This window comes from Lissotriton helveticus, chromosome 3_1, assembly GCF_964261635.1.
Source record: "Lissotriton helveticus chromosome 3_1, aLisHel1.1, whole genome shotgun sequence".
Classification (NCBI taxonomy): domain Eukaryota; kingdom Metazoa; phylum Chordata; class Amphibia; order Caudata; family Salamandridae; genus Lissotriton; species Lissotriton helveticus.
In genome coordinates this window covers 1311867852-1311885891 of record NC_136061.1, presented here as the reverse complement: position 1 = coordinate 1311885891, position 18040 = coordinate 1311867852, and the positions used below count along the sequence as shown (strand labels likewise).

The 18040-nt window shown below is 53.8% G+C and overlaps 1 protein-coding gene across 2 annotated transcripts in view; it reads left to right on the top strand.

Moving 5' to 3' along the window:
* Positions 1–3687: 3687 nt before the first annotated feature.
* Positions 3688–18040, top strand: part of ST14 (ST14 transmembrane serine protease matriptase) — a 327081-nt gene continuing 312728 nt past the window's right edge. Inside the window, exon 1 of one of the 2 annotated variants that reach the window (XM_078681947.1) lies at positions 3688–4234. In XM_078681947.1, coding sequence (XP_078538073.1) covers positions 4190–4234 — 45 coding nt within the window. In that variant the 5' untranslated portion in view covers positions 3688–4189. The remainder of the gene's footprint in view (positions 4235–18040) is intronic. The other variant, XM_078681948.1, reaches the window with a different exon arrangement.

The following is an 18040-nucleotide window of genomic DNA, read 5'->3' as shown; positions in this document are numbered from 1 at the left end:
TGAAATAAGAACTCTTAGGAAAAAATACAACACCGCCCTAAAGAATAGGAAAAAAGAACTAAAGACCCTTCTTTGGGCCCAACTTCATGAAAGCTGTGCTCATAAAAACTCTGCCGCTTTTTGGCAAGTGGTCAAGTCTCCATTTTTAACAAATAACACTGACCACCCAAAACTAGACGTAGCGATAGAGGAAAAGGGCTGGGTCCATCACTTTTCTAAGATCTTTAAGTCCTCTCCAGAGGATTCCACGTCTCAGGACAATATCCCCCAGAATGCCACTATTAGTGATAGATCTGAAGGCCCTTTCCCCATCGATCTTCAGTTCTCCCTTAACCAAGTGGACTTGGCCCTGCGTGCAAGTAAAAGTGGTAAGGCACCGGGCCCAGAAGGTGTCCCCATCGACCTTTTTAAAGCACAGACGGACATCTGGACTCCCCTCCTAACTAGTGTGTTAAATGCAACATGCAATATAGGCCTACCGGACTCATGGTCCAAATCCATACTAGTACCTATTTTTAAAAAGGGGGACTGGGGGTCGGTAACCTGCTATCGCCCCATCTCAATCCTGGACTCGCTGGGAAAGGTGGCGGGCCGACTTATTCTCGAGCAATTACAGGACTGGGCGGACGACGGCAGGGTTATCTCAGACCTCCAGTATGGGTTTCGTCAAGGGTTGGGGACCATTGAGCAGGCTTTAAATTTGACACTCTTAATAGACAAGTATGTGCATATTAAAAGGGGTGACTTGTATATGGTTTACGTGGACCTTTCGTCTGCTTTCGATTGTGTCTCCCACTCAAAACTTTGGACCTTATTGGGGACATGGTAGTACCCACGAACCTGATTAAGTTCCTGAGGGAACTCTAGTCTAATGCCACAGCTAGGGTTTGCTACGGGGTGGGGGGGAGCTGACGGGGGAATTTGCAGTGGAGAAGGGGGTTAGGCAAGGCTGTGTCCTGGCTCCCCTGCTCTTCACCCTATACACCAGTGGTTTGGAGGGAGTGATGATCAGGGGATGCCGGGACCTTCCTATGGTGAATGACCGGCCTATACCTGCCCTTCTCTACGCAGACGATGCCATCATATTAGCTCGTACCCCCCTAGAACTCCAAAAGAGCCAGAACAGATATTCCACCTTCATGGCAGGTCTCGACCTGAAAATGAACACCAGTAAAACTTTTGTTATGAGGGCAGGTACCGGCCATAAACGGAGAATGAGGGATATCTATTTAGATGAGCAAAAACTAGCGATCACACAAGACTATTCCTATCTGGGCATAACGGTAGATAACAAACTATCCTGGAAACCGGCTGTAGAAACCAGAAAATTACTTTTCTTAAGAACTACTGCAACTCTTGTTAATTTCTCCAGGAAGTTGGGTAAGAGAGCTCCCCTTGAACTTGTCAAGATCTATAACGCCAAATGTCTATCTGTGGCCCTGTATGGGGCACGGCTTTGGGGTTTTGTGCCCACAGAAGAAATACAAACAGTGGAAAACTTTTTTCTGAGGTACCTCTTGGCGGTTTCTAGGAGTACGGGCACCATGGCTTGCCATATGGAGTTGGGTCTCCCATATGTAACGGACTTAGCAAAGGTTGAACCGATTTTATTATGGCGTAGAATTTGGACCTCTGACAAAGCTACTCTCACCCAGTCCATCCTCTCCGATTGCCTAGCTTTGGATAATGCCCACAATTCTAGGTGGTTGTGTTATATTAAAAAGTCTTTGCAGGATTTGGGTTGGGAGAGATACTATCATGATCCCTCCCTAAGTTGTGAGGTATCAAGGAAGGCTTTAAAAGCGAAATGCCTAGCCCACTTTGAGGAATTGAGACTAACGAATGAGGCTACGAAACCATCCGTAGCCCACAGCCTGTCAATACAGACGGTAGTCACAATTCAACCTTACCTTACATTTAACATCACAAGCTATGAGAGCTACCTTTTGGTAAGGTTCAGGATGAATTTCTTTCATCGTTTGGTCACATTCCCCACCCGAAACAATTGGGCCAAAGATCTACCAATTTATTCGCTTTATTCGAGAATAAACTCATGAAAGCTTTACAAACAACATTAAAAAGCCATTAAAAAACATTTAAATTGATTAAAAATAAGGCTAGAGAGTTGATAAAATGCATCAATTACATTATCACATACAATTTTACAAGTAAAATATAATAAAAACACTCTGATAATGACCTCTTCATAATTCATCTGTCTAAAAACTTTTGTCTAATGGACCATGACCAGCCGAGGAATTTAGAAGTGGCTGTTAATATAAATAGTGAAGAACTAGTACAGATAATTCTTAAAGCCACAGCACTGCTGGTCGTACCTAAGTTCTTACACATTGGAGTAAGCCAGATGTGTCTAGGCTCTACATAGGATTTGCAAGCAAATAAAAAAATGTCCGATTGTTTCATCATGCACTCCACAAGATGGACAAGAACTATTTGATGGGCCTCCCCACCTGCCTGTTAGAGATCTGAGGGGGAGAGAACCTGCTCTGATCTGGAAAAGCAACTTCCTATCCCTCTGGCTAGTGATGGTGTCCCAGTACAGTTCGAGGGTAGGGAGAAACTTTGCTTGCAGGAATTTTTCTACCGCTTTGCCCTTGTGATGACCTTTCTTCGCAATCCACCTCACACACCATTCTCTTTTGCAAATTTTATCATGGTTTTAGGAAAAAGTGGTTAGCTCCATTGTTACAGCAAATTGGTTTTAGACAATGTCGTCCTGCTTTCCTCTTTTTGCAGCTATTGGAGGGAGAGAAGATAGTCTATCTAATAGCGAACTTCCTTAAATGCATCGTCAGACATCGATTGAACTTAGATTAATTAATTACTTCACAAAAGTTACCGTTAATTTATGATCTTTTAACTTATTTAAAAAAAAAATAATTATAGATATATGTTTTTATAAAGTATAATCAAGGTGTAATAGGTAAAGCTTTTTATGCTGATCTTAAAAGGGAAAAAGAAATGTTTCCAATTTGCAATTGAGCTACATACTTGTGAGGTTCGGTCTGCTATTTTTACTCTCTACATATAGATTTTTATCATAACCCAAATTTGATGTATTTTATTGTTGTATGCTTTTTATGATTTATATTTCCAATCGAAATACAGTTCAATTGACTGACTGACTGACAATAAGTTTAAGTTTAAGTTTAAGCTCAAACTCGTGGGAATGCGAGACCTTTTTTAAGGCGCAGTAGAGACATGCAGGAAGATTCGAACTTTTCTATAATTACCCATGGAGTGCAAAAAATGAAAATGTTGCTATAAATATCTCCTTGTCAACATACTGTTGGAAACACAGAGCAGTAGAGAAAAAGGCAATATTTTGTAGCGTCACAGTGCTTTAAATGGGCAGATACTGTCCGACACCGAGTACTACACTTCTCAACACTGCAACAATACATTTAATGGGAGAATTTTCGAAGCAAACAGCTATTATATGCATAGTGAGTACCAGCACTTTTACATTTAAAGCACTCTGTGGCGCGATGTCTGCTCCCACAACAATTTACACACGCCACTGTGCAACAAGCGTTGCGGTGCAGTGGTGCGAGGGTCGGGAGGCCAGTGTTTGCTTGTACGAGGGAGCGGTGAATGTAATCGGGCTCTTTTCTACGTATGTTTTTTATCCCAATGGGTTTCCCCTCCTCCTCCTCCCTCACCTGCTCAGGTCTTGGAGGAGGGGCCATGTTGAGATCTCGTGTGATCAGGGAACCGGGCCACACCTTGAGAATGTACCTGAGGAGCAGGAGGGCCTGAAACAGAGACAAACGGATCCCCCAGGCCCCTTCGGACGCGACCCCGGAGTCCAATCGGACGGGAACCCCGAACCCCAGGATTGCAGGAGCGAAGGAGGACCTGCGGGCGTACAGTCGCCGGCCGCCTCTTTCACTTCTTTCTCCCTATCAGTCAAGCAGGAAGTTGGACAGAGAGGGAGAGGAGGCGACAGGCGAGCCCAGTAGGGCAGATCTGCGCCCTGCAACACTGACCACCTTGAACCCACGGCGCCTTTGGAACACCTAGGAGTCCGCTGATCTTGAGCTTCTGATTTCCTCACGTTTTTTGCTCGCCCTCCACCTGTTTCTTTTTTTTTTGCCCCGCCCCTCGGGAGCAGATCTAGTGCTGTGATCTCTAACCCCCCACACAACCCCTCAGTCACACGGCGGGGATGAAGTCCTTCGATTCTGGCCTGCAGTACAACCCGAAGACCGAGGTAAGTCTTTCAACCCTCGGGGGTCAGCCTGCCTTCTCCTCCCGCTTTGGGTTCCAGTTCAGGGTCGTGTTCGGGCAGTGGCGGTAAAGTGTCCTCTGTTGTTGGGGATCAGTGTGTCTTGCTCTCTACATATGTCCGATTAAGGGGTCCACTTTATCCAGTTCGTGCAAGGTAATGCTTTGGGGTCTCTAGTACGAAGTATTTATTTTGGTGACATCAACTTAGTAATATCACGTTCAGTTTGGTACGGTTCCCCTACTGCCTGGGTTGAGGGGTGGGGGGGGGCTCTGTAGCTTGAAGGTTTGTTCCCGAGTGAGGCTCCACGTGTTGCAATGTGAAATGTATTTGTTATTTTGACCTTCAAGTGAAATACAAAACGTGATACCTCTCGTTCAGCTTTGAGTTTCTGACAGTAGGTATCTCTTCATTTGAAGGCAGGGGGATCATCTAAGATCGCCCTTGGGAGAGATTCATTGTTTGGGGCACACCAGTAGGTGAGGGGGGGGGGGGGGAAGCACGGACACAGACACCAGAAGTGTGTGAAAAAGGCCGCTTTTATTGGAATCAGGTGCACATATAAAAACATCCCCCTTGGCCTGTGCCGCACAAAACTACTGCTCACTAAATAACAACTGCCTAACAGCCCCCCACCCCCACCCCTAAATGCAAACCCGAACATTGCAACAGTAATACAACAACATACGCTCATCAACCTGCCCCTCTACTAGATGCCCCTAATGACCTCCATGACCCCAAACCCCCGCTACCATGCAGTCCCAGGCCTCCAGCCAACCACCCTATTTCCTTAGGACAGCGCCCCACAACGCACCTGTTCCAGCGACAAAAAACACAACCTCAAACCTAAATAGTGCACCCTCAACCAAAAAAGCCCCTCGGGACAAATCCTCGACCACCCCCCCCCCCCCCACCCCGCAAGGGGAAAACAGCGTGGGCCTAACACAAAAAACCCGAAGAAACCCTGCAAAAAAGGGAGGGAGGGTGGGACAAAATGTTTCCCCGACCTGGCTGCTGTGTCACCGCACCACAAACGTGCGCGGTGACACAAAATGGCCACCTATATACCCCCACGTCCCCAGGCAGCCCAAAAGGAGCCCAAACCGCCCAACCAGCCCAAAAAGCGCCGCTACGGCGCACCCATATGGCCAAACTTCCCCCTCCCCCCCCCCCCCCCTCCTCTGGTGCCCCAAACTTCCCCGGGGGGGCGAGCCTCCCGTTGGTCGGCCACCCCCCCAAATCCCCATTGGGGCACACCAGTAGGTGAGGGGGGGGGGGGGAAGCACGGACACAGACACCAGAAGTGTGTGAAAAAGGCCGCTTTTATTGGAATCAGGTGCACATATAAAAACATCCCCCTTGGCCTGTGCCGCACAAAACTACTGCTCACTAAATAACAACTGCCTAACAGCCCCCCACCCCCACCCCTAAATGCAAACCCGAACATTGCAACAGTAATACAACAACATACGCTCATCAACCTGCCCCTCTACTAGATGCCCCTAATGACCTCCATGACCCCAAACCCCCGCTACCATGCAGTCCCAGGCCTCCAGCCAACCACCCTATTTCCTTAGGACAGCGCCACTCGAAAGTCGCTTACGACTTTCGACCCCCCCACTAGGACTCCTGTCTCCTGGGGTACCGAACCACCCCCAGGGCCCCATCTATAGCCTCCTTTAACTGCACTATGTACAGCCCCATGCCGTACCTGGACAGGTGGACCCCATCCTCCAGGAAGAAATAGTTAGCACCATAGCACAACTCCGGGTGCTCCATCCTCCCCACCCCTTCCTTGGCGCAGAAAACGCGCATCTCCCGATTGATCTTCCTTCGGGCCCTGTCTATGGCCCCTGGGCGCTCAGCTCCCCTCCACACCCGCCTGGGAATAAATTCTGACCATATGACATGGCAGCCCGCCCATCGCCTCCCGATTTCCTGCAGGTCCTGTCTCATCTGCTTGAGCAGCGCCAAACCCTTGCACTGCACCAAGTCGTTCTCGCCCAGGTGAATTACCACCACATCCGGGCACACCCCCCCTTTTACCAACGTGTTTAACAATGGCAATAACTCATGCCAACGCCTATCCCCTTTTCCCCTCCAATGACATCTATACAACCCCGGATCCAATCCCAAATTGAGCGCCTGATGTCTGTCCCACTCCGCTCGTTCAGCCCGCCTGACGAACGAATGTCCCACAATAAACAAATTCAGGACAGCCACATCCGGCCCCGCCACAGCACCTGCAAAGACACATAGATTAACATCGGGAATCATTGCGACAAAGCACCATCCGCCTCCCTCAACCTCACATACGTCCTGTAAGCGTCCGATTTCCACCTACCCAGCCTCTGAATCTCTTCCTTACCCCAACCCCTCCGTGCCGCCTCCGTCGCTGCCCCAATCCTAAAAGAATGCGTCCCGAACGCCAGGGGATCCTCCCCCAGGACCCGCAGCGCCCGCCGCAAGACCCACAACGCTTGCGACGCCGTCACCCTTCCCCCCCCACCCCGCCCAAAAACCTCCCCCTCCGACACGCCACTATCAGCCATCAACCTCCTGCCCCAAACCGCCGGGCACACCCCCTCCGTGTCGCCCGGCCCCAGCACCACCCAAGTACCAACCCCCCGCTGGTCAGTCTTCGAGCGTCTCAAACACACCGCCACTTCCCGGTCCCGCACCTCCACCTCTCCCCACAGCACCCCCCGCCGCCCCCTTGCACCCAGCAGCTCCGACACTCGAAACGCCCCAAAGAAAAGCCATGACATCAACGTAGAGAAACGCACCGACTCGCCCACATCCCTGCACACCTCCGGCAGCGCGCCAATCACTCCTGCCAGCAAAACCGCCGAAATGGGACGGCGCCGCCGCACTGTCGCCCCACGCTCCCTCGCCCACCCCTCCAGCAGCCTGGTTCCCAACTCCCCCGCCGACGGAGGGTAACCCCACCACATCTTCCCCATGAAGGCCACCGCCGACAACTTTCCCGCAATTGACACCCGCGACAAACCCCTGTCCATAAGCGCCAACATGAATCTTACCACCTGTTCCTCGCGCTGCCACCTGTCCCCACACCGAACCGCACCTGACTGCAGAAATTCCTCCCACGCTAGCTCGTAAGCCTTCCATGTCGACACAGCCACAGACGTCCTCACCAACTGAAAGACCCGGCCTCGCCTACCGACCACAGTTCTTCCGGCACCGGCGTCCTGACTTCCTCCGCCGCCGTGGCTAGCCCATGGAACCTCTCCCACTGTGAACGAGACAAGGCATCCGCAATGTCATTGTCCACACCGGGAACGTGGCGCGCCTGAAACAGTATGTCATTGTCCAAGCACCGCAAGACAAACACCCGCATCAATTTCAGCACCTGAGGATCCCGAGCCGACTGCCTGTTCACCACCTGCACGACGGCCATGTTGTCCACTCGAAAAAGCACCCTCTTGTGTGCCAACGCCCCTGCCCACACCGTGACAGCCACCACCAAGGGGAACAACTCCAGGAACGCAATGCTCCTCCCCCCCGCCTGCCAATGGTCCGGCCACTGCTCCGCACACCATTTTCCCTCCCAGTACAGGCCGAAACCACCGACGCCCGCCGCATCCGAGTACATGGTGACCTCCCACTCCCAGTCCTCCGCCGGCGCCATCGGCACCCCATTGAAACGCTCCAAGAAAGCCCGCCACATGCGCAGGTCCTCCTTCACCCCCGCCGAGAGGCGCACATGGTGATGCGGCAATGGCAAACCCGACAACGCCAGCCCCAAACGCCGGCAAAACGTCCGTCCGGCCCGCACCACGCGGCACGCAAAATTCAAATGACCCAACAACACCTGTACGTCCCGCACCGTCACCTTCCGCCTCGCCAACATGTCATCCACCAGACCCAACATCGCCACCCGTTTGTCTTCTGGCAGGCGTGCTTCCATGGCGACCGAGTCGAGCTCGATACCGAGAAAGGACAACACCGTACTGGGACCGCACGTCTTCTCTGGCGCCAGGGGAACCCCAAATTCCCCCATCAACCCGGCCAAACCATCCAGCAGCCGCTGACAATCCGCCGCACCGGGCCGCCCCACCAGGAAGAAATCATCCAGATAGTGCGTCACTGACTCCGAGCCTGTGCGCCTGGAAAAAACCCACTGAATGAAGGAGCTGAACCGTTCAAATAGTGCGCACGAAATGGAACACCCCATCGGCAGCGCCTTATCCACAAAGTAGTGACCTTGAAACTGGATCCCTAGCAGCTGGTAATCCGCCGGGTGCACCGGAAGGAGTCGGAATGCCGACTTGATGTCGCATTTCGCCAACAGCGCACCCCGCCCCGCCGTCGCAACCAGACGTCGCGCCACGTCCACCGACTAATACGTCACCGACGCCAAATCCGCCGAAATGTACGCATTGACCGACTCCCCCTCCGGCCAAGACAAGTGCTGTATCAGTCGGAACTGCCCTTCCTCCTTCTTAGGCACCACCCCGATGGGGGAAACGATCAAACCTGGCAGCGGCGGCGCCGTGAAGGGGCCCGCCATCCGCCCTTCCCTGACCTCCTTGAACAGTTTCTCTCGCACTATGCCCTTGTGCGCGTTCACCGATTTTAGGTTTTCCGCCCAGCGAGCAATCCGGGGACCTTCGTACCCCAACCGAAAACCCTCCCGAAAACCCCTGCGCAGCACCGCAGCATCCTCCGCCCGCGGATACGCCGCCAACCAGGGCTCCATCCGCTCGATCCTAACCGGCGTACGAGCCCTTTCCCAGAGCCCCTGCTCCTCCCCCTCTACCCCCACCCCTCCCCCCGCCTGAACCCCCTCTGGCAAATCCACCCCCCTGCGGGGGCAGCTGGCCTGGGGGGCCCCCGGAACCCCAACACCGCAGCGCCGGGTGGTTCCGTCCGCACGAAGAGCACTCATGCCGGAAACGGCACGCCGCCCGCCCGCAGGCACCCCTATTGAAATCCCAGCAGGCCCCGATTGTGGCCTGGCTGCCGGAGGCGCCCTGACCCACCCCCCCACGGGTGGGGCGCGCCGAAAAGGGGGGGGACGCCAGCGGCAAACCGCTGGCCGTGTAGATGGTGCGGCCAAACTTGGCCCCTCCCATCGTCTGCTGGTACAAATCAGAATCCAGCTCCCCCCACTGGGCCTCGGGGTCCCCCGCCAAGCGAGCCCGAAACTCCTCGTCGTAGTGCGACCAAGCATACCCGCCGTACGTCACCTGCGCCCGTCGGACCACATCCATGTATTTAAAGAGCGCGACGCACCTGTCCGGGAATTTCTCGCAATACACGCTCGCGTAAATTAGGAACGCCGCCGACCAATTGTCCAGCGTCAGGGGCACCCTTGGGCGCCTAGCCAACTCCTGCTCCTCCTCTTTTGACCCCTCCTTCGATGTCAACTCCCTATGCAGCAGCTTCAAAATATCGATGTATTCCCCCTTCCAAATCTTCTCCTTCGTAGCCGCGGAAAGGTGCGCCCCCAGCGGCTTGGTCAGCCCCATGTACGGAAGCCTCCGCACCGGGATTACACAACTCTCCTTACTTCCCCCCGCCGCCTCCTTTCCGCCCGGCGCCGCGTCGCCCGCCGCCGCAACCCCGCTTCCTCCGCCCGGCGCAGCCCCGCCCGACCCCTCGCCTTCGGTACCGACTCCCGCGTCCTGCACATACCGACCCCGCACCAGCCGCCACCCATCCTCCCCATCGCCCCCAGACCCCACGGACACCTGCACACAACGCCTCTTAGCGCTCCCCGCGCCGTCACCTGTCTTACCTGGCGTCAAGGTCGGCGTCCTTGCTGGGTCCCGCCGCCTAACCAGTTGAGCCGAGGGGCCGTCACTCTGGGAGCTTCCTGCCGTGCTGGCACCTGAAATACACTTCCAACACCATTACCAGCCCCCCCATCTTCCCGAATCTCTCCCTCCTCCTCAGACTCACCATCCGCCGGCACCACACCACTTTGGCCCCCCAACTGGAGTTCCACCCGGCTCAAACCCGCCCGCTCACGACACACCCGCATTAAATCCATCAAGTCCACACTCCCCCTCCTAGGCACCACACTCGCAGGCAATCCAGAAATATTCGTGTCCATCCTTACTCCCCCAACCCCGGCGGCCGTAGAGACCCATCGGGGAGGGGCCGGCGGAGACGCGTCTCGCCTCCATTCGCCCAGTCCCTGAGCCAGGTCCCTCGTCGGAGCTCGGCCGTCCGCACCAAACAGAGCCGGCCCATCCACTCGGTGGGTGGGAGCCGCATGCTGCTCCCCCGAGCGCCTTACCAACAGCTCCTGCCAAGGAAAAAAGGTGGAGTCCAGCATGCCAGGGTAAGAACCACCCCCCTCGCCCCCCCACGCGCTGCCCCCACCGCCAAAACCCCACCCCATCGCCGCACCCCTCCCCCATCCCGACGAATGGCCACCGCGCCGCGCCGGGACACTCCCTCCCCCCAACTCCCAAGCCCCTTCCCCCGCCCAACCCCCCGGCCCACCCCACCCCCCGAAACCCCAACTCGGCCCCACCCCCCTTCCACGCCCCACCCCCCCAGCCTCCCCCCAGGCCACGCCACTGCCCCCCGCACCCCACCCAAAACTCGCCACCCGCCCGCCTGTGCCCCCATCCCGGCCCCCAGCCCCCCCCTCAAAACCGCCCCACCCAAACGCCCCCCCGACCCACCCCCCTCGCCGGTCAAGCCGCCGCCTCCCCTCCCGCCACCCAGCGCCTCCGACCCACCCCGCCCTCTCACCCCCGCCCGGCCCCTCTCCCCCCCCCCGGGCCCCCTGCCCCAGCGCCAACCGCCCCCTCGCCCCCCCTCCCCCCTCCTCCTCCGATGACTCACCCCAGTCCAGCTCCGTGTCCTCCCCCCCCCCCCCCCCCACCCCCCACCCCCTCCTCCTCCACATCTGTCTCCTCTATGAGCAGCGGCGAAGCAGCCCCCCCCAGCCCCACCCCCACCAACTCCCCGCGCTCCCCACCGCCACTAGCGCCCTCCCCCCCCGCAGGCCCCTCCGCACTGTCACCCCCCCGCCCCCCCCCCACCATCGCTCGCGCCCTCCCCATCCACAACCATCCGATCCCCACCCCCCTCCCCCACACCTCCCAGGCCCCCCGGCCGCGCATCAACCGCTGCACTCCCCTCCTCCCGCCCTCCCCCCACCCCCCCTTCCCCACCGGTCACGAAGACGAGCGGCCTCTTCCGCCCCGCCTCCCGGGCCTTCCGCGCCCCCCCCTTTGATTTGGCCGCGGCCTTCGCAGGAGCCTTGGCCACCGCCCGGCCTCCCCCTTCCGCCCCCCCGCCCCCCCTCCCCCCCCGCCGAGCAACCCGCGACCTCGGAGGGTCGCACGCCGCCACAGCTGCCGCGGCGCCGATGGCAGCGCGCCGCGGCGGCCTCACCTGCACGTCGGGCCGCATTAAGTCCATGCGGCCCGCCTCCGCCAACAGCCTCAGTGCCTCCACAACACGCGGGTCCGTCGCCGCCATCCCCGTCCTCACGCCCCCTACCGCCGACCCGGATCACCGCTCCACAAACCGCCGGAGCGTCGCACACTCCTCAGCCCGCTCCCACGGTTCGGACAAGCCGCGCACCGCCGCCACACAACCGCCGGGCCCGAAATCACTATCGGACAAAATGTTTCCCCGACCTGGCTGCTGTGTCACCGCACCACAAACGTGCGCGGTGACACAAAATGGCCACCTATATACCCCCACGTCCCCAGGCAGCCCAAAAGGAGCCCAAACCGCCCAACCAGCCCAAAAAGCGCCGCTACGGCGCACCCATATGGCCAAACTTCCCCCTCCCCCCCCCCCCCTCCTCTGGTGCCCCAAACTTCCCCGGGGGGGCGAGCCTCCCGTTGGTCGGCCACCCCCCCAAATCCCCATTCTTCTTTGTTTAACTGCAGCCTACATCGTATAAGGGTACTAGCAGTAAGTGGTGGCAGGCAAAACCACTGCTACCTCTCTTCTTCTTTATGCAGATTTATATAGCGCATACTTAGCCCGAAGGTATTCGAGCGCTTTACACGAACAGCAGTTTCGTTACACAAGGACACATTCATTTTTTGTAGGAATGGGGAGATTAAGTCACAAGCCCAGAATCGCAGGATGTGGCGTCGACCCCACGGTTTGAACCTTGGTTTCCCAGCTCCAAAGTCGCCAGCTCTGGCCATGAGACCACATCCTCTCATGGCCTTCAGGCGAAAGTACATAAATCACTCTACACCAAACGCGCCACAGGTGCGGGGCTTGAGAGGTAGCACAGTAAAGTGAGTTAGGAAACTATTTTCCATGGTTAGAAACTCTAGGAGACTGGATGAGTGATTAGTTATGTCTGCTCAAGCTGGTGGTGAGATGCTTACACATGGATATGCTGAGTTTGTTCCCACATACATCTGATGTGTGTGATGGTAACACTTGGTATAGCACTACAAAAGCGCAAACTGCTGCACCTATAAAACTGTCGATTTTAGTTCTCGCCTGAGACAGCGCATCGAGACATGTAGTAAGTGGCTTTTAAAAGTGCCACCAGAGGCTTTTGCTGGCCTACAGCTTGTGTTCACAAGCTCGTGCACAGCTGCCATCTGTGTTTTTTTTATTTTTTTATTGCTGTAATCGGGCTCCTCTGCTTGCACTATCCCCTCCCTCCTGGTCAGCTTCATTTGTGTCTTCTAGCTGTAAATCATGCTGCTCTGCTCGCACTCCCCCTCCCTTCTCCCCCTCTTCCCCCTCAGTTTCATTTGTGTCTTCTACCACTGTGAATGCTCCTGCTTCCACCAGGCACACACCCCATCAGTCGTCAGTGCACACTTTCACTAGGCACGCACACCACCAGCTGTCAGTGCACGCTTCCACCAGGCACACACACCAACACCCGTCAGTGCACGCTTCCACCAGGCACACACACCAACACCCATCAGTGCACGCTTCCACCAGGCACACACACCAACACCCATCAGTGCACGCTTTCACCGGGCACACACACCGCCAGCCGCCAGTGCACGCTTTCACCGGACACACACACCGCCAGCCGTCAGTGCACGCTTCCACCGGGCACACACCACCAGCCGTCAGTGTATGCTTCCACCGGGCACACACACCACCAGCCATCAGTGCAGGCTTCCGCCGGGCACACACGCCATCAGTGCAGGCTTTCGCCGGGCACACACACCACCAGCCATCAGTGCAGGCTTCCACCGGGCACACACACCACCAGCCGTCAGTGCAGGCTACCAGGCACACACTACCAGCTGTCGGTGCACGCTTCCACCAGGCACACACCACCAGCCGTCGGTGCACGCTTCCACCAGGCACACACCACCAGCCGTCAGTGCACACTTTCACCAGGCACACACATACCACCAGCCATCAGTGCACGCTTCCACCGGGGGCACACACCACCAGCCGTCAGTGCACACTTTCACCAGGCACACACATACCACCAGCCATCAGTGCACGCTTCCACCGGGAACACACACCACCAGCCGTCAGTGCACGCTTCCACCAGGCACACACACCGCCAGCCGTCAGTACACGTTTCCACCGGGCACACACACCGCCAGCCGTCAGTGCACGCTTTCACCGGGCACACACACCACCAGCCGTAAGTGCACGCACACACACCACCAGCTGTCACTGCAGCAGGCAGGCTCTTCTCAGAGTTTCCTGGTAAATATGTGTTTGATGCCTGGGAGGGAGTCCGTCTAGTTTCCTTAAACCATGCTGAGTATGCAGGAGCAGTGTATGAACTCCTTTCTGAGTGAGTCATGCTGCCTCGGGCTAACTCACACCAGGCTTTTTCTTATTAGCAAAGTTCGGTGCATGCGCACAGCTAGGCAGCCCCCACACCCCCGGGAATAACTGCTTCCTACAACCAGAATGGAAACAACATTCAGAGTAATGAAAACAAGTTGATTTGATGCAAAGAACTGTTAACAAAAAACCATGTCCAGCTATTGTAGATCTGGCAACTTAAACAAAACAGCAACAAAAAACAAGCATTGGCATAGCCAATAGGTCTCGCTTTGTGGACCATATAAGTATTTATTTATGCAGCAGATTATCCTTGGTGCAACACCAACTGTTGCATGGCTAAACACTTATAAGGTCCCAATTGCGAGACATATTGGCTATGCCAATGCTTGTTATATAAAGCACTCATAATTATAAGGTAGTTATGCAATCTTGAAGTTTGCGGCAAGGTGGCCACCTCGCTGCAGGTGATCAAGAACGCGGGTTCAGGGCTTTTCAGCTACAAAGCAGAGCTGCCCGTTGAGAATTGCCCCATCACCTGTGATGCATTCTGTTGTTTTACGAAAACCCAGTTCTCCAAAAGTATCCATAATAAAAGGAAATATGTGGTCGCTTTCAGAGGGGAGGCTGGTGTATGTTATGGGTTTGTCTTTATCTCCCCCACCCTTAAGGATTACGTCCGCCTGTACCCCGTTTGTTAAACGGTTATCGCCGTAGTTCACCTTCACTGGGCGGTCTGTCATGGGCACCATATACCTGTTTGCAAGAAATTGGTCACCCCCTTCCCTTATTGGCACAGTAATGTGAGCGGCACCGCCTGCACCCACAGGCACTCTGGTCACACTCACAGGACTTCTGAAGTATTGCAGAATACGAGCGCACACTGTGGAGACCCTCACACACACACACGTACAAGAAACACTACATTGGCAAAATCGGCTACGTTTGCAGCGCCAAGATACAAAGGAATGGGCAAACACACTGCCTGTTTTGACTTATAACAGCATGTATGTATTTAAGCCCGTGGCATCGTTTAAAAAAAAAAATAACATTGCCGCCTATTATGCTGTTGAGTAGGATAATAATAAAATAAAGGGTATTATTTAAACACCTGTTGGCACCAATAGATGTTTGTTTTACAAACGCCTGCACATTTTTGTCTCATGCGTAGTTATGGTGGAAATCGAGTAAGCATCGTGCACGCAATGCTTTAAATCCAGACATACACTGGCATGTCTCTGCCAGCTGGTGTGTGTCAGCATGTCTCTGCCAGCTGGTGTGTGTCAGCATGTCTCTGCCAACGATGTGGTGTGTGTCGGCATCTCTCTTCCAGCTGATGTGGTGTGTGTCGGCATCTCTCTTCCAGCTGATGTGGTGTGTGTCGGCATCTCTCTTCCAGCTGATGTGGTGTGTGTCGGCATCTCTCTTCCAGCTGATGTGGTGTGTGTCAGCATGGCCCTACCAGCTGATGTGGTGTGTCAACGTGGCCCTGCCAGCTGATGTGTGTCATGACTTTGCACATGATACATTGGCTATTAGCCGTAAAACCTAGCCTTATCGAAGCCCATTCAGCGCCCTGTGGTTATCAGGCAGTGTGGGTGGTAGGCAAAATCAGTAATTGAATTCCAGGCTGGCGATTGGTGCGGGTGCTTCCACCCCATGCTAGAGCTGAATTCAAGGTTTGCCAAAATACAACTTAGGACTCTGCCACTGTTGGGCATATTCAGCCAGTGTTGATTAATTGATCCTGGTCCATTCCTCGAGATGAAACCCCTTAGTGTACCTCAGATTCCACTAATGCAAATAGTCCTGAGGATGGTCTCACGTATTTAACACTATGGAGACCGAAACGGCGACATGGTTCTACCACTTTTCTGTAATTTACTTACCATTAGAACAAATTCTACAGTTTGTGAATATAAGCGAACTACACACTTGACATGTGTGTCTGGTTTGCTTTTCTCTGTACCCCACTAATGTATGTTATTCTGTAATATATACAAAGGGAATGCAATAGCTTTATTTTTGTATGTCTGTGACTCGTTCATATTTTTAATTATTTTTTTACCCATGATTAATTTTGTTTTTCCAATTAAATTGCTTTGTGTATTTTCTTTAATACTGTTAAACGCTTGATTGAGGAGTCTTCTATCATAGATGCCTAAATATCTGAACTACGTATCTCTACGTACAATGTTTTGTGAATTACTTTTTTGTTGGTCATTGATTTCCGGTGCCTAAATCTGTTGCATCTTACACGGTTTACAGTGTGTTGTTGGAAGGATTTTGTCTTTGTTTTGATCATATATGGCAAATGTTTCCATGTTGTGAGTGAGGACCACTGAGGTGTGGTGATTGTGTCAGGGGACACGGTGTTTATCAGTGTGATTGATAGGCGCGCATTTTATGGTTTTTGATACACTGGCAGCTTTGAGCAGTTATGCATGTCGCTTTATGGTATTTCTCTTTTTCATAGTCCACTTAGTTAGTATTTGCACTGGTGTCCATTGTGAGATGTTTTGTTTAATGTTTATGGTCCTGAGATGGCATAGGTTGGTGGAAGACATGGATCATACTTTGGCTGTGATGAACTTTACTATCATACCATATCTGATTGCAATTATGAGATGTCAAAGACGGTCGTAGTATGTAGCTTGGTGGGACCTGCAGTGGTGGACTAAATTAAAGTCCACTGTCTGCCAGGGGCTTATGGCAGATCTTTTCAACTATTCAGTGCCTGTGGTGTTTGTGATGGGTGGTTAGTGCTGTGGACTGGAACATTACTGGGTGGTAGGCATGACCCATAGCAGTTCTGTCTTATGTGAGAATGCTGAGCCATACAAGGAAATTATCATACAGTCTGTATCAATCAATCATTCAAGAACTTGTAGAGCGCACTACTTACCCGTGAGGGTCTCAAGGCGCTGGGGAAAAGGGGGGGCGCTACTGGTCAAACAGCCAGGTCTTGAGTAGCCTCCTGAAGGTTAGCAGGTCTTGTGTCTGTCGTAGGCTCTGTGGGAGGGTGTTCCAGGTCTTGGCGGTGAGGTGGGAGAAGGATCTGTCACCGGTGGTCGTTCTTCGGATGCGAGGGACAGTGAAGAGGGCGAGGTCGGCGGAGCTGGCGGCTGGGAATGTAGAAGAAAAGTCGTCTGTTGAGGTAGGCTGGGCCAGTCTTGTGGCGTGCCCTGTGCGCGTGGATGAAGAGCTTAAAGGAAATCCTCTTGTTGACGGGGAGCCAGTGTAGGTTTCTCAGGTGGGGGGTGATGTGGCTGTGGTGTGGTACGTTGAGGATCAGGCGTGCAGAGGCGTTTTGAATGTGTTACAATTGCCTGCCCAACGGTTGTGTTCTGGAACTAGTATTTATATGAGGCAGGGAGGCGTTATATATTGTATTTTACTCCCATTTATATAGCACTTAGTACTTTTGAAGAGGTACTGAAACACTTTACGCTGTGCAGCATGCTGCTCCAGACAGTTCTATTGTATTTTGGGGGGGGGGTGGAGGTGTCGTTTAGTTATTGGAACTAGTCTTGTGCTCTTAAACCAACCATGCCATCTGTTTACTTCAGTTTCCAGGTAGTAGAATACATTAATAGGAGTTACATTGATCCTTAGTGGGAGAGAAGGATGTGTAACTGCAGTGCGACCACGTAGAAAGCCCAAGGGTGTGGAAATCGCTATTCAATTAGCAATACAATGCAGCACAACATTAATTTCTAGACGTACATGCAGCATTGGAGGTTTGCAGCATTGACGTAGCTGGAGACTGTTAAGATATGTTGTTGGGAGAGCAATACTCATTTTAGCTGGGGGTTGTCACTTGAATGTTTCTCTATTCCAGGATCTGGCCTACATTTGCAACCCCTTAGTTTCACATGCTATAAATACGGGAGACCTTTCAGTTAGCGTGGTATACCCTTTGCTGCAATGTGTATTTTGCTCATGCGTTATTTTCCATGTCAAGGCTCCCAATCTTACGAGTGCCCACTCACCCGGTTGATGCACCGAGCATGGCATGAACCTAGGAGCGAGTTTCAGCAGTTGGTTATCGGGGGCACACTG